General features: G+C 42.8%; 3 protein-coding genes across 6 annotated transcripts; 1 reads left to right on the forward strand and 2 right to left on the reverse strand.

Annotated features, from left to right (window-relative positions):
• The first annotated feature begins 278 nt into the window (after nt 1-278).
• On the forward strand, nt 279-4,739 carry LOC136517293 (serine carboxypeptidase 2-like). The gene is made up of 9 exons (XM_066510835.1): nt 279-754; nt 877-972; nt 1,049-1,141; nt 1,254-1,339; nt 1,499-1,774; nt 2,054-2,178; nt 2,435-2,530; nt 4,195-4,303; nt 4,473-4,739. Exons 1-9 carry the CDS (start codon nt 316-318, stop codon nt 4,626-4,628), a joined length of 1,476 nt encoding a protein of 491 aa, XP_066366932.1. The 5' UTR covers nt 279-315; the 3' UTR covers nt 4,629-4,739.
• A 1,237-nt stretch (nt 4,740-5,976) lies between these two features.
• On the reverse strand, nt 5,977-12,803 carry LOC136516988 (uncharacterized). Of its 4 annotated transcripts, none has more exons than XM_066510503.1 (5): nt 12,227-12,803; nt 10,930-11,657; nt 7,587-8,996; nt 7,395-7,496; nt 5,977-6,794 (listed from the first exon to the last, which is right to left on the reverse strand). In XM_066510503.1, exons 3-4 carry the CDS (start codon nt 8,973-8,975, stop codon nt 7,401-7,403), a joined length of 1,485 nt encoding a protein of 494 aa, XP_066366600.1. In that variant the 5' UTR covers nt 8,976-8,996; nt 10,930-11,657; nt 12,227-12,803; the 3' UTR covers nt 5,977-6,794; nt 7,395-7,400. The 4 variants fall into 4 exon arrangements, with proteins under 4 accessions (XP_066366600.1, XP_066366599.1, XP_066366601.1 ...); XM_066510502.1 differs by having other exon boundaries at nt 10,930-11,678; XM_066510504.1 differs by lacking the exons at nt 10,930-11,657; nt 12,227-12,803 and having other exon boundaries at nt 7,395-7,482; nt 7,587-9,155.
• Nucleotides 12,804-12,943: 140 nt separating this feature from the next.
• Nucleotides 12,944-14,963, reverse strand: LOC136516989 (uncharacterized). The gene is made up of 2 exons (XM_066510505.1): nt 14,367-14,963; nt 12,944-13,275 (listed from the first exon to the last, which is right to left on the reverse strand). Exons 1-2 carry the CDS (start codon nt 14,861-14,863, stop codon nt 13,038-13,040), a joined length of 735 nt encoding a protein of 244 aa, XP_066366602.1. The 5' UTR covers nt 14,864-14,963; the 3' UTR covers nt 12,944-13,037.
• Between the last annotated feature and the right edge of the window lie 232 nt (nt 14,964-15,195).

Genomic DNA, 15,195 nt, shown 5'->3' on the forward strand with positions numbered 1-15,195 from the left:
GTTTTATTTTGTTCACTTTAGCAGCTTGCTCTGACCATCGATGGTGTTAGTTTTTTCCGATAAATGTCACAATCTTGATCCCTATATATTCCGATAACGTCATCACAATCATGTTGAGGGTTTTTCCTTGTCGTAGCCGGATTAATTCGCCCAGCAGTAACATCAGGAAAGCGTGCGGTCCAGACCAAAGTAAAGAGTGATATCTATCAACTCCGTCTATCCTTTATATATAGCCAATTTAGCTAGCTACCAAGTATTTCCAGCTAAGCATCGCAAGAATTGAAATACATTTATTTATATTTTGTGTATGTATGTATGCGCTTCATGAGCAAAGTGGGCGAAGGGACACATTGTAATCCAAGAACCGGGGCCAAGACCATGACCGGTCGTTTCCCTGTAGCCTTAGTGGCCGTGGCTGTGCTAGTGGCGTGGGCACAGCTCCGGCCGCCGCCGACGGTGGCGGCCACGGCGGACCAACAAGCAGACCGCATCGTCCGGCTGCCCGGGCAGCCCGACGACGTGGACTTCCCCATGTACTCAGGGTACGTCACCGTCAACCATCACGCAGGCCGAGCACTGTTCTATTGGCTTCAGGAGGTGCCTCCGGAGGCTCAGCCAGCACCGCTCGTGCTGTGGCTGAACGGCGGGCCCGGGTGCTCGTCGGTGGCCTACGGCGCTTCCGAGGAGCTGGGCGCGTTCCGCATCCGGCCGGACGGCGCGACGCTCTTCCTCAACAGGTACCGGTGGAACAGAGGTATGTATGCATGGTACGCCGGCCGCTTGCAGTTGGGCGGTGTCTTTAGCTTTCATTTTCGTTGTGAAAGCAGTGATGATGTTGGCGTGTGAAGCGTGTGATCGATATCTGAATGGCTGCAGCGGCGAACATCCTGTTCTTGGACTCGCCGGCCGGCGTCGGATTCTCTTACACCAACACCACCTCCGACCTCTACGACTCCGGCGACAGGAGAACAGGTTTGTGTGTGTGTCTTGCTTCCGGTTTGTTTGTTTCAAGGTTTCAGCGCGCGTTTTCCAAACTTGCTGCATGCAGCTCACGATTCCTACAAGTTTTTGGTGAAATGGTTTGAGAGGTTCCCGCAGTACAAGTACCGCGATTTCTACATCTCTGGGGAGAGCTACGCAGGCAAAAATCTAGCTAACTGCTTTTCCATCTATATATAGTCTAGTCTTCTCCTCCAATGCAATCTACGGGTAATTCACATCGATCATCGGGAATTCTTCAAATCCGTATGTAGGGCACTACGTGCCGCAGCTGTCCCAGATTGTGTACCGGAAGAACAAAGGCGTGGAGAAACCGATTATCAACTTCAAAGGCTTCATGGTACACGCTCGATGCTCCTCCTATTAGCTAGCACGCATCATCGGTCAACGTCGTCCTTGCATATATTGACATCCTCTACATACTCCAAGTCATATCGACGACGTGAAGGCACATTACATATATTATATTATGCTATGTGATTGATTTGATTCGGGCTAGGTCGGGAACGCGGTGACGGACGACTACCACGACCAAGTGGGCACGTTCGAGTCATGGTGGAACCACGGGCTCATCTCCGACGCCACGTACCGGTTGCTGGACGCCACCTGCGTGCACGACGAAATCGAGCATGCGTCGCCGCCGTGCAACGCCGCCTACGACAGAGCAACGGCGGAGCAGGGCGACATCGACCCCTACAGCATCTACACGCCCACATGCAATGAGACATCGTCGTCGTCCACGCCGAGGAGGATCCGGAGGCTCAAGGGCCGCTACGTGAGTACTCCGTAGCTACTAGCTTGTTGCAATACCTTCTCATCTCTGAACACTCCTCTGCTTTTGCAATCCAACAAACTAAAACGCCCCGTGGTTGGACCTGGGACAAGTTAAGCTGGGTGTTATGCTGCCAAGTTTGGACGTTCGCTTTGTGGCGCCGGCCGGCCTTTAATTTGTTTTCCCTTGTCGTTGTCGTCTCTACTGATCTGATCGGTTTTTGTTTTCTCCGTCGTCGGGCCGTGTACACAACGTACGTACACACATGATGAACGCATGCAGAGGGGCGGATCGTCTTATGACCCGTGCACCGAAAGGCACTCCACGGTATATTACAACCGCCCGGAGGTGCAACGGGCTCTCCACGCCAACGTCACCGGCATAAACTACACATGGGCCACCTGCAGGTGCGTGCATCGTCACCACGTGAATAATATGAATATATGCGACAAGCTTCACATATAAACTGGTGTAAGCCGGCCGGCATAGACTAGCAAGTTCAAACCTTAGCTTTGAGTGTGTTAATTTTCGATTGGCACAAAAACCGATTCTGTATAGTTGCAATCTATCTGTAGCAAATTGTAAAAGGGATCGAGTTTGGCAAGTTTGTTTCATGTGCTGCTTTGTGCTGATATGCATGCATATGTTGCTTAATGACTGCAGTGACACCATCAACAACAACTGGGGAGATTCACCAAAGTCCATGCTTCATATCTACAAGGAACTTATTGCAGCTGGCCTCAGAATATGGGTCTTCAGGTCTGTTCCTTCAACCCTGATTTATTTCCTTATTATTAGGTATTAGATATATATTTTTTACATATATCATGTGCTTCTTTTTTGTTAATTTTCTTTTTGTGAATCACACTATATCGTATTATCGTTATAGGTTTCATTTCATCGCACACTGAATAAATAAAGGTTATTAATTCCCTTCTAGAGAGTTCTAGTCCACATACAGGTTTGAGTGGTTAGTTTCTAATAACATGTCAGAATAACACACAAGCAGCACATAATTCGGTCGATCGGCTTCAAAGTTTTATCGCTGCTTGCAAATATTTAGGACCAGTTAAAGAAAGTGCATGTGCCTATAGTTTTATTTTTTTTACTCTCTCCGTTTTTAAATAAATCAATTTCTAGAGTTGTTTTTAAGTCAAACTTTTTTAAGTTCGACCAATTTTATAGAAAGAAGTACGTGACACCAAATAAGCACACTTTATAAAAATATAGTTTATTTATGGTGTATCTAACGATATTAATTTTGTGTCTAAATCTTGGCGCTATTTTCTATAAATTAGGTTAAACTTAAAAAAGTCTGATTTAAGACAACTCTAGAAATTGATTTATTCAGATATAGTGATTATTTAGAATTCTACTTTAATATTGGAACCATTTTCAAATTTGTAAGAATCGATGTTGAATTCATATTCACTGATAACGCTGATATGTGGCCAATACCATAAACACTAGTTCACGATGTAATAGATCGAGTTTGTTTCCTATATGCATATTCTCCGGCCTGACTATTGATATATCCTTGGGTCGCCCCTTTTCTTAAATAGTCTTCAATAAGATTAGGCTGCTGATGTTCCTTAGCGAAGCTTCTGCGCAAGAGAACGAGAGACGCAAAGCAGCCATTGATTGATGTTCACCTCACGACTCACGTGCAGCGCGCTTTGACCTTACAGTGTGTTTGGTTTGCAGAGTCACTCCATGCATCATGAGTTCATCCAATGAATTTTGGTGGAACTAACACATTTTTCATGCATATACTAATTATTAGTTTGTGAGAAATAAGGTGATGATAAATTAACCCATTCTATTTCACAAACTAAATAGAAAAAATGAGGAGTGAGAAGAAAATAAACCACCTTATTCCTCAAACCAAACATGTCTCTTAGAAGGTACATATACTGTAGTAAGTCCACGCATGTAAAGAATATAAATAAAAATGCAAAATGTTCCAGCCTTTCAGGTCAACAAAAGGTACGTACTCCCCTTCTCAATAGCCATTTTCTCGAGCAGAAATGTGGAATAGCAACAGGCCACAACTCGACTACAGATTGTCTTAAGCTGTGACTTGTGCCAACCTGTAGTCATAAACAATAAATTTCAGTCAAGTACACCCAAATTTTCCTTTGACTGAACTGAGAGCGTCATTATCGACATGTCATCACGTTTAGCGAGAAATTAGAGACGTCGGAAAGTGACATAAAACTGCATTTGAATTTCATTTACACATGAATCAAAATTCTATTTCGCTTCGTAGACCATTCTGATGACGAGACACGAGATGTTGATGGCATAATACATCGGCATCAAATTATGACTAGAATCCTATATTTCCATCGTGTGATTCGGCTGATCGTCTTATCTAGAACACTATAGTAGAATGAGTGATTTTTGGTTTGTTTAATTTCCAGTGGGGACACGGACTCGGTAGTCCCCTTGACAGCAACAAGATACTCCATTGATGCTTTGGACCTTCCAACTGTCGTTAGTTGGTATCCTTGGTATGACGACATCAAGGAGGTGAGCTTCATCCCCCTCAACCTGTGCCTCCCTGATGATAGATATATATGAAACCAATGCACACATTTCTAAATTCAATATGCCTATCATATATCCTTTACTTGATAGACATCACCCGACGGGTTAACAACTGTGCTTGTGTTGTTCTTTGTGTGATCGCTTTGAACAGGTTGGTGGATGGAGCCAAGTGTACAAGGGACTGACCTTGGTGACTGTCCGAGGGGCAGGGCACGAGGTTCCGCTCCACCGCCCGAGACAGGCGCTCATACTGTTTCAACACTTCTTGCATGAGAAACCTATGCCTAAGAATGGAACCGCTGTATAATTTCCATTTATTTTCTCAGCATAAATAATGAGAAATATCACCATGAGTGTAAATGGGTAAACAATGGAACGAAATCATGAATAAAGATGAGGTGTCAAATTATCAGAGTCAGGTAGTTGTCGCTCGTTGATGTACATGCAAATCATAGTGAAGGGTGACACCTGACAGGGAGTGAATGAGGTCATTTAATAACTATGGTCTCTAAAACCACTTTTAGAAACCTATACAAGTTTTGTTTAGATATGCACTGGGGTTTTCTAAATGTTTCTATCTCTAACACAAAGAATTTTGCAGCAAAGGTTCCAATTCTATCAAATAACCTATCAAGCTAGACTATGAAGGTAAAGCGTGCGCAGACGCGCGCACACACACACAATAATATATGCAATAAGTAAATGTGGAAATATAAATAAGTTAGAGAATGCAAACTCGATGTTTATATCGAGGTATCAGCAAATTCACATTTTGAACAAAACCTTATTGTAGCCCTTGCAAATACTCGCAAGGGTCAAGCTCCTAGTTAGGTAATTCAGTGGATAACACATGGACCTTTCCTGCTCATAAGTGGGGCTCTGTCTGGCATCTCCCGAACCGCTCACCACTGTCTCCACTAGGTGAGCTTCTGCCAAAACATCGTGAGCCTCATGTCCAATGTACCCTACTATCGGCCACTCCACAAACTCAGTTGGAGGACCTCATGTCCCACATACACCACAAGCCCCGAGGAAGTACAACACTCTTGGTGTGAGCAAGCACCGAGCAAGGCGATATGCAAACCTTACTAAGAAAACTAGACCTAAACCTAGAGCAAGCACTAAAAGCGGCCTCTAACTAGCCTAAACACAAAGCACTTTAGTTAATTGCCTAAAGCATATGGTGGCTAGAGCACAAAGGGATGAACCTAAACTCAACTATAGCTTCAACAAGCTCTAACACACTCCAAATGGCCGGGTATGAGGTATATATAGCCCCAACCAACTCAACTAGTTGTTGCAAACTCGAGTTGCAAAAGTAGTGAGAACTGAATAGCTTCGGTGACCACACACATCTGGTGCCCTACCACGTCAACTAGCCATTGCCGACTGTTGGAAGATTATTTGTTTGATGCATTTCTCCGTTGCTTGCACTAGAGAGCACTCTGGTGCTCATCTGAGTGTGTTTCTTTATGTCCATTTGCCTGGGCTTCACTCGTATGATGTCTTGAGTTTCTTGGTTGTCTTCTAGGATCTTCAAAGCTCCTATAGCTTTAATCTTTCTTTGAGATCTTGATCTCCACCTTATCCTAGTTCCTTGGCATCATTAGGACTATACTATGTATGCTAGCAATCGTTGTTATTCCTAATGGTTATGTTTTCAATCAACCAACAAATTCACTATGCCCTTGCTAGGGTCTACGTTTTTTACAGTGTCCCTCCTTTTTTATGGTTGATGACAACACAACCAAAGCAAGTAATACAAGATACATAAAAAAAACTATTGACTTGCTTGGATGAAATGCAAGAGCAAGATAATGTGATGATAATTGAAATTTGCATGCTACCATATGAATACATACTTTGCTCTTAGTGCTTATTAATCTCAACTAACATAACATATCTTACCAAACAAGCGCTCTAGATTCAGTAAACTAAACAAGGACAGCTTACAGCTCTAGAGTCTGTCCACCGGACCTGGTTCCTAGATGCGACAGCCAGGCCAAAACAAAAGAATGTATACACGACGTGTTTCCATTTCGTACCAATTACAGTCAGTCAAGCTTTCTTCAATCTCAAGGAAGAAGGTATAATTACATTGGTCACTTTGGCCAAAAAGATGAAGAAGATTACAATAAGTCAAAACTCAAAAAGAAGTAGCTTCATCGTAAACATCAATCCAATTCTCCAAACTAAAAAACCAATATCTCAGTGGTCAAACACAAACACAAAACCCAATCCTTGTTTGGAGCAATACCAATAGTTGGAAGCCCAAAGCTTCCAAAATGAAGAAAAATAAAGAAAAAAAACAAATGGTTAAAGCCATGGCACACAATAGTAAAAGAGCGAAGGCAGGTAAATAAAACCTCAAGCCCTGAGGAATATTGTTGATAGCAGAATGAGATGAGCATTAGTTTTTTGAAATTTTAGAAGGCCTAATACTTCCCTGAGGACCCTGACGACATCTGAAAATCTGCATAAAAGTGGCTAGCAGATTAGGATGAGTCCCGAAATAAAATGTGATGTGGATGTACTGTAAGTTGAATTAACAAACCCAGGTACCAAAAATAATTCATTGTAAATTTTTCTTACAAGTCCAATGTAGCATAACGGCCAAAAATTCAATTTTTTTTAAAGGAAAGGACAGTTGTGGGTTGACATGGGCAGGCTACATTCGGGTGATAGCTACGATTTTAGGCATTGTTATAGCATGAGGATATAAGGAGGATGATTCGCTTGGCGAGTAGCACATTGAAGGCCGTCACTATGAACATATTTGCCAAGAATGGATGAAAAAGCAATAATAGAATTTGTTTATGATTTTATTTATTTATTTTCACTCTTTCCCTATTTTTTATTAGCAATTGAACTAAAAACTTGTAAGACTTGGCTATGTGCGACGGCAAAGGCCGAGACTATTCTATTTTTTTGTATTTATCCTATTAACTGTAATAGGAGATACTAATTAACATCCCGATTAGGATTAACGGTCCACAATATAAAGAAGAAACATGAAACATAAGCGGGTTGGCTGATACAGGATAAATGACCACAGAAGGGACTAACTTCTCACCTCAATTTAGTCTTCACCTCCTTCAAACACATCAAGAACTCCACATAAGTTCCACCACGGTGCTGGGGACCTCCGAACCAGCGGCAATCTGCGTGGTGCCCCCTTCCAAATTCAGTTGACACATGAGCCCGGGGAAAATTAAGCTACACCTAATTAGCAAAAAATGACTAAAGTATATGTGCTTGTACTAACCATGGAGGCATAATTATCTATGTCCTCATCCTCATCTTGTACCGTTTCAAGGACTGAAGTCCCCTCTTCGTCAACGTTTTCTTCATTTGCAAAGCCATCAAGTTCTTCTATTATTCGCCAATGGCTGTCAGCAAAATCACAAAGAGCAGATGCAGAAGTTGATGACTCCACTCTCTTGTTCTGAATAAGGTCTTCTTGATGTTCAATATCTTTGTCACTGTTTGTTTGATGTAACGGAGTTTTTGAAGCTGTTGCATTTTCAGATATATTTTCACTTGCAGAATCCAGTGGCAACCCAGCCATTTCACATACGGAATCATGAAATTCATCTGAAATACCAACAATCCGCTTTCTGTATTCTTCATTGGAGGCTGCTTCAGGCTGCTTGTTGTTATGCTCAATAACTAAAGTTTGTGTTTCTTGCCATTCATCAGTGAAGTCTGCAGGTAGCTTTTCAGGAACAGTGTCAACTGATAATTCTGCTGGGCTCTGTTTTTGTTTGATCTCCTTCATGTATTTGTCTCCAAGGACATAGGTGGTTGAATCATCTGAAGACGTAACCTCTGGAATCACAAAATCAGTCCCAGCACCGTTAACTAGTATTTCTGCAGTATCATGCTTGTCAATAAATTTCAAAATCTCCGTTGAACCCAAAACTGATATTTCCTTCGTATCTGCATCAAATACTTGACCAATTGACAACACATCAAGCAATTTCATTGTATCATTAATTGAGGTGCTGAACTCTTTGGTGTTAGGCTCGTCGAGAAAACAATCAACTGGAATGTCCATTACCACCAGCTGATCATGCTTCTCTGTGGAGCCATCTAACTCAGCAAATGCTTTTGACCCCTTCAAATTTCTCTCGAGCAGTATCACTTCTTTGGCAATCTTCTCCTCGTCATCGGTGATACAGATACCTGTTGAAGCCATCCTTGATATGTGCTGAGATTCCTCAGAGACTCCATCTTCGGCCTCTCTTATCTCCTTCCCTTCAACACAGACTTCTGAGAGACCAGAATGACCGGCATGCTCTGTCACAAGCTTCAAAGGTCTCTCCTCCCGTTCATCTTCTCCGCCAAATTCATTGGCATCGCCGGCGCGATCCACGCTACGGCTCCACAGCGACGACGCAAGATAGACCAGGGTGAGCCAGCCGAAACACACGAGAAAGGCAAGCACCGCCAAGAAAAGCACCGAAAGGATCAGCAGATAAGGCAACAGCAGGAAGCGAGGCGGCAACCGGGAAGGCGAGAATGCCCACACCTGGCGAGGGATGTGGTAGTGGACGTGGAAATGGCGGCAGCCTGCCCCTCCGTTCCCCCTGCGCACTGCTCGGCACGACCATCTCCTCCTACCACCACCGCCCAAGCTCAAAGCCATGGCCATCGGCTTCTAAAGAAGCAACTCCTGCAAACGGGGAAGAAGATTGATGGTTGGTCTGTCTGCTAATTGCTTGCTTTTGTGCAACGCCAAAGCCGGAGAATCGAACTCGCTAAAGGCAGAGACGGCTTCCTTCCGTGTTTGATTATGCGATGCTTTGAAATTTTGGGTGCAAGTGCAGGTGGAGGTGGGGGCCCGCCAAGAAGTGTTCAAGCTGTTTACCGGTGGCGCCTTGAGATAAGTGAGGTGTCGCAAGCTAACAGGTCAGTTCTGTCTTTGGATTAAGACTGGTTCAGCTAAAGGTGGGTCTCGGAAGCTTATCGGCAGCAAGAGTGTTAGGAAAGACATCAAGGTGAGGGAATCCATCACTTGGATCACATCCTAGTGGCGACACTAACGCCAATAATTCAGAGGTGTTTAGCAAAAGTTTGTGATTTATCACCTTTTGTTCACATTCAGAATTGGAAAGTAGGAACATTGTCATGATGGCACATTGGAGCCAGTTTAGTGAATGGACAGGTCCCAGAGAACAAGAAATTTGCAAGAATGGTCAATATATACATTGAAAATTGTCTCACATTGAACGCGGTTTCAAGGAGCTGTCTAGTAAGAAAATATATTGTTGGGTATAAGTGCGATTCTAGCTCACGATCTTTGTTTTAGAAAATTAACTATATTACTTCCACTAAATTTTCTCAACTCATTCTAGTTTTTGTTTTAAGGGAGTTTACATATTTTTTGTAACTAAAGACCATCAGAACTTTTCAAAATGTACTCTATTTTTTCTTCAATGTAAAATTTAAAAATGCTAGCAGACGTGTGTATTTTATGCATATTGTTTGAAGAGACGGAATATTTTGACAAGTTGTTGACGACCAAAATATGACTGGAGAGTCGAAGATGGAACTAAAATCAAATTTGGACCCTTGGCTTCATTTCGGGTTAAATTGCATTTGAATCGACAAGTGCCTACACTCTGCAAAAACATGTCCATACCGATTTTGGACAAGGACACCGCGATTTTCGCTGGCCAAGGACACTTCATGATTTTTTTTAGTTGAAACATCCTCTGATCTCGTGAGAAACTTTTAGACTACGTGTGGAATAGATTTTCCTACTAAGATAATGCCACCTCTATTTATATGAGAAGAGGATCACAATTGATTGAGAGATCTGTCTATCTAATCGTGAAAAGACCAATCTATTTTACTTTTTATTTTCTACGTCAACCTCTTCCAACCCCCTTTGCTGTCCAGTATGTCGCTCAATAAAATTTGCTGGCGTTCTAGGTGGCCATGACGAGTTTACGGCATCCCCGCTATGCGTCTCCTCGATGAGTTTCTCAGTTTCGTGGGTCTTTCGAACAATGAATTAGCATCAAATCGGCCTCGTCAACCTACTGATCGGCCTCGTCGTTTGGATCTATCTCCGCTATTGTTGGTGTATTGGGCCCCGAGTACCCTTGCCTAGGGATGAAAACGGTACGGATATTTTCCGACCATATTCGAAACCGAATCCGTTTAGAGGGGTTGAGATCTGTCCGTATCCGAGTCCGGATATCCAACATCCGATACCGTATCCGTATCCGAATACTCAAATCGCATATTTATGATGTCGATATCCAATCGCATCCTATCCGTCATAGTTGACACTATCCGTATTCGAATCCGAATCCAGACATAAATATGAAAACAAATGTAATATCGGTGATATCAGTCCATATCCGATCCGTTTTCATCCCTACCCTTGCTACATGAAGAGAAGACCAATGCAACTAGGATGGGATGAGCTAAGCTTCCAAAGGAAGAGGCCCACACCAAACGGGGTATATTAACTACATGAAGGAGAACCGCACATGTTCTTCTCCGCCGTCCCAGGCCACAGCATCCTTTTTACTGTGTAACGTGTCCATTCATAATAATCCAACGTATGGGAGAATTGTAGTTTTTCTTTCAAATACCTCTTCCATGTATTGGATGATCATATATAGACATGTGGTATGAATCCATGGCAGATGTCCATGGTTGCATCATGGAATCCACCTAATTTTTCCGTTATATCGGCCCATGTGAGCTAGCGCTCATTGAGCAATACGAAGTTGCCAGCTAACAGAAAACCTTTCATACTTCAGATACTTCCTCCATCCTAACATAAAAAAATATTCTAAGTTTAAAATTTTGTTTAAAAAATAATATTCTACACAAACATGGAATATTGCCTCCTAATGCAGAAGCTAATTATAGACACATGAAAGTATGCAACACAATATTAACTGTCAAATTTAAGAGATATCCTTTGGAAAAGGAAAAGAGATGAAACTTTATGTCTTATGCAAACAATAACCGTCAAATTCAAGAAATATCCTCTGAAAAAGAAAAAAATGGGTACATGCGTCTGCCAACGTTCTTGTCTATCTAAAAATTTTTAGAAACTTATTTATTATGGGTTGGAGCGAGTACTTTTGATTGAATTCTAATATTAAGGCTCAATGATAGTTACGAAATCATTTTATTTCTGTTTCAGAGGCCCCGCTTCGTCAGAAAATAACTGTACTGCAGCTCTGCTGCTACCTCAAGCCATCTGACCGAGCATCCTTTGCCGTCCGACGACTGTTAGCTAAATTTTAAAATCCACCAACATCTGACCGAGCATCCTTTGCCGCCAAGCGCTCCAGCACTAAGAAATAACCTTTCAATGGACGAAGAATAACTTGCAAGATCAAAGTAAGGCACTAAAAAGAATCAATAGCTGTCACTGACAAAAACCAGGACCGGAAGCTAAATATTGCTGGAAAATATTACACATAAATTGAATCTAACGGTAAGAAAGAAGGAATACAAATCTGAGCATAAGATAAACAAGAAAAAAAGTAAACTCAAATGCCATTTACAGATTTACATATTGCAACATCTAACAAGTAACAGCAAAACTTGATGTCAGGAAAAACGCCTCGCCTTAGCCCTTATTAGACCTGAGTACACCTATAAAACAATCCAGTACATCATAGTTGCATAAAGCAAACAATCCAGTATAAAACAATCCAGTTCTTATAGCCATTAAACTGCAACCAAACAATCCAGTACACCTATAAATTGTAGCCATATTTTAAATTTTTAACAGCTAAAATCCATAAAGCCACAAAGGGTTATTATTTGTCCAACATCATGAAATTTTATAACAGTACCAAGCAACGAACGTCCGACAAACATAAATGTGTAATGCAGTATCCTCATAGTTGCATGTTTTGTAAGGCTTACTTTGGTGCATGATGCACAACATTCTTGGTAAGTAGCATCTCATATTGTGCAAAGTCCATTTGCCATGGAAGTACAGATCTTGCATTCATACATCTCTCTGCAAAGCACGCAATAAGCACCTGTACTGAATTTCAATTTGGCAAGAAATAATTCTGTTTCCTCCAGAATTTGCACGATTTCCCTCCGAGCTACCTATACATGCAATACAGGTTGCAATTTGGATGTGACTCCAAAATGGAAACCAAATCAATGTGAACAGTGATATCCTAGGAGTGGTCAAGCTTTTCATATGAGCCCATGTTGGTAGGTTTGATGCTGGCAATCACCAGTTGTCATGCAGGCTGTATAATCCTACCAACAAGATGATGATGTCCAACAATCAACACACCACCATATCAACCATGCAGTCTTGCTGCATGTTCAGCAACTCGCAAAAGCTCATGACAAAGACTGCCTAGTAAATAATAGAACATAGAACTCCTCAAGATTCTATAACTGCATGCTACGCGCTCTCGCAGTTGATACTTGATTCTCCCACGAGCTTGTCCATTCAATTTTTCATTTCAAATATGCTACTGACAACTATTCCTGTGACATCCATTCTTCCAATGACACTTTAATCTTCAACTCATGCATACCATGTAATGCAAGTTTCCATTATTCATATCATTCAACCAGGACTGACTGTAGTAATCTGGCAGAGTACGTTATCACTGCTTTGGATGAATCTCAGAATAATAATATCATGAAGTTTGTGCACACATGTACATCGAGGTATGGTTCAGTGAACATTTCCATCTTTAGGACATTTCTATCGTGCTGTAGGTTTCAGTGATTTTCTCCTTTTGTCTTGGATCTGACAAACACATTCAGCAACCAAAACACTAAACTTTGGGGTGACCTTGCCTGTAAGGGGTGGGTTAAAGCCAACCTTCCTATAAGCTTGTGCAATGCTTTTCTGACATCTTTGCAAGTGAATATTACAGAGGGAGGGAGCTGCAGACTTTATGATCGGCCTACCACAGGTGACAAGCCCACCCTGTAGCCCACTGGAAAAACAGGGCAAGAGTTAGAACATTCATGCTAAAATCAATTAAGGGGAAGAAAACTGTATGAATTAGTAATTTATATCAAAGAATTACTATGCTATTGGTGGTTAAGTAAAAAAAATCCAACTATGAATCAAGCAGAAAGGCATAACAAGACCCCAGGCAAGCTGGGTCCACCTGGACGCCTAGGCGACGCCTTTGAAACAGAGCTTTCAAATTCTAATTAGGTTAAGTGATACAAATCAAAATCTGCAAACAGCAAAATCTGAATGAAGTAGACAACCACAGAAATTAAAGCACGTCCAATTTGAGGTGCTTACTCAAAATCACAACCTGTTTAGATGGAACCCGATGATGATGATAGGAAGTCATATTTCATTAGCAAAACATATATCAGCTCACTTAGACAAAGAAAAATAACCATATACATTATTTGCTTATGTCATTTCATTATTTGCTGAAACTGATCGATCCAACTCTGCTAAATCATAAAATAGCTTGCTATCAAAAGCAAGGTTCCTATAGTTCACTGGGACAATTCTATGAAATGAGACATCAGCTATCCATAAGCGTAAAGCTAGAACTGAAAAGACAAGCACACAAATTTATGCTCAAAATTTGAACAAATTTAGGCAACACCTAGATTGAAAACACTTGTCTACGCAACAATGAACAGATAATGGGAGCGACAGAGTATCCATATAGAGCAACCGATCTGGAGCCTACATATCCTATTTAGCACTATTGAATCAAAATTCAAAAACCACTTTCCCTCAAAATAAAATCACAAAATGACACATAAATCACCACAAATACAGTATCGTCTTTAATGACTCCATCTGTTTCAATCAGTCATTGACATACAAAAACGCACTAATGGGGGTCATCTCAAAGATTTCTCCAGAGAAGCATGGCAATCCAACCCACAACTGAGATATAGAGGTTGCATCCCCTTTCAGAAACACTAAACCTGAATGACTAGCTGGCCAGATCCAGACTAGTAAGGCGACGGAATCGGTAAACCCTAATCAGACCAAGGTCCACGGCTTCCTTCTTCCAAATCACGTGTAGTGTAGGGAGAAGAGACGAACCTCTTGGTGATGTACGCGCAGGGCTTGTACAGCAGCTGTTTGGGATCGGAGAGGATGTGGGAGTGGCAGAAGCGGGTCGCGGCCATGGCCCGCACCTTGCACCCTGTGAACCCGCACTTCTTTCTCCTCGGCACCGGCGCCGGCCTCGGCGGCTCTCCGGCCGCCGGGATGGGCCCCCCTGGAGGGGCTGGCGGCTGCTCTGCCTCCAGTGGGCTCCGGGCGAGGTCCCAGACGTACTGCCGGTGCCGCGCGCGCACCTCCTCAGCCATGGCCCAGTAGAGCCGGCGGTACACACCGGCTAGCCGGGCCACGCGGCGTCGGCGCCGCCGGAGGACATCCTCCCGCGTGAGCGCCTCCGCCGTGGTTTCCATCTCCGGCGACGGTGGGTCGCCGGGAGCAATGCTAGGGTTTTGGGCCTGCGCCTCCAGCGCCACCGCCGCGGGCGCCGGAGTCAGCGCCGGCGCCGCCAGTGCATCGGGGTTCCGGGATGAGGCCATGGCGCGCGGAGATTCGTACAGGCGGGTGCTCAATTTAGGGTGGTTTCTTCGGATGTTGGAGAGGACGGAGGGGATGGATTCTTTGTGGCTTGGTGGAGGGGTCAATGCCTCGACGGCCGACGCTATGAGATCCACGTGAGGTGGGGTGACGAAGTACACGTTGGACACCACCTCTGGGCCCCACAAGTCAACGAGGGCTTGGTGTTGTATATGGTCTCATGCATTATATCACTAAATTTTAAGACGACTTAATATATAATATATATAATGGTTTTTTAAGTGGTTTTATTGAAACTCAAAATTCCTTAATATATGTATAGAATAAAAATAAA

Source organism: Miscanthus floridulus, chromosome 17 (assembly GCF_019320115.1).
Source record: "Miscanthus floridulus cultivar M001 chromosome 17, ASM1932011v1, whole genome shotgun sequence".
Taxonomy (NCBI): domain Eukaryota; kingdom Viridiplantae; phylum Streptophyta; class Magnoliopsida; order Poales; family Poaceae; genus Miscanthus; species Miscanthus floridulus.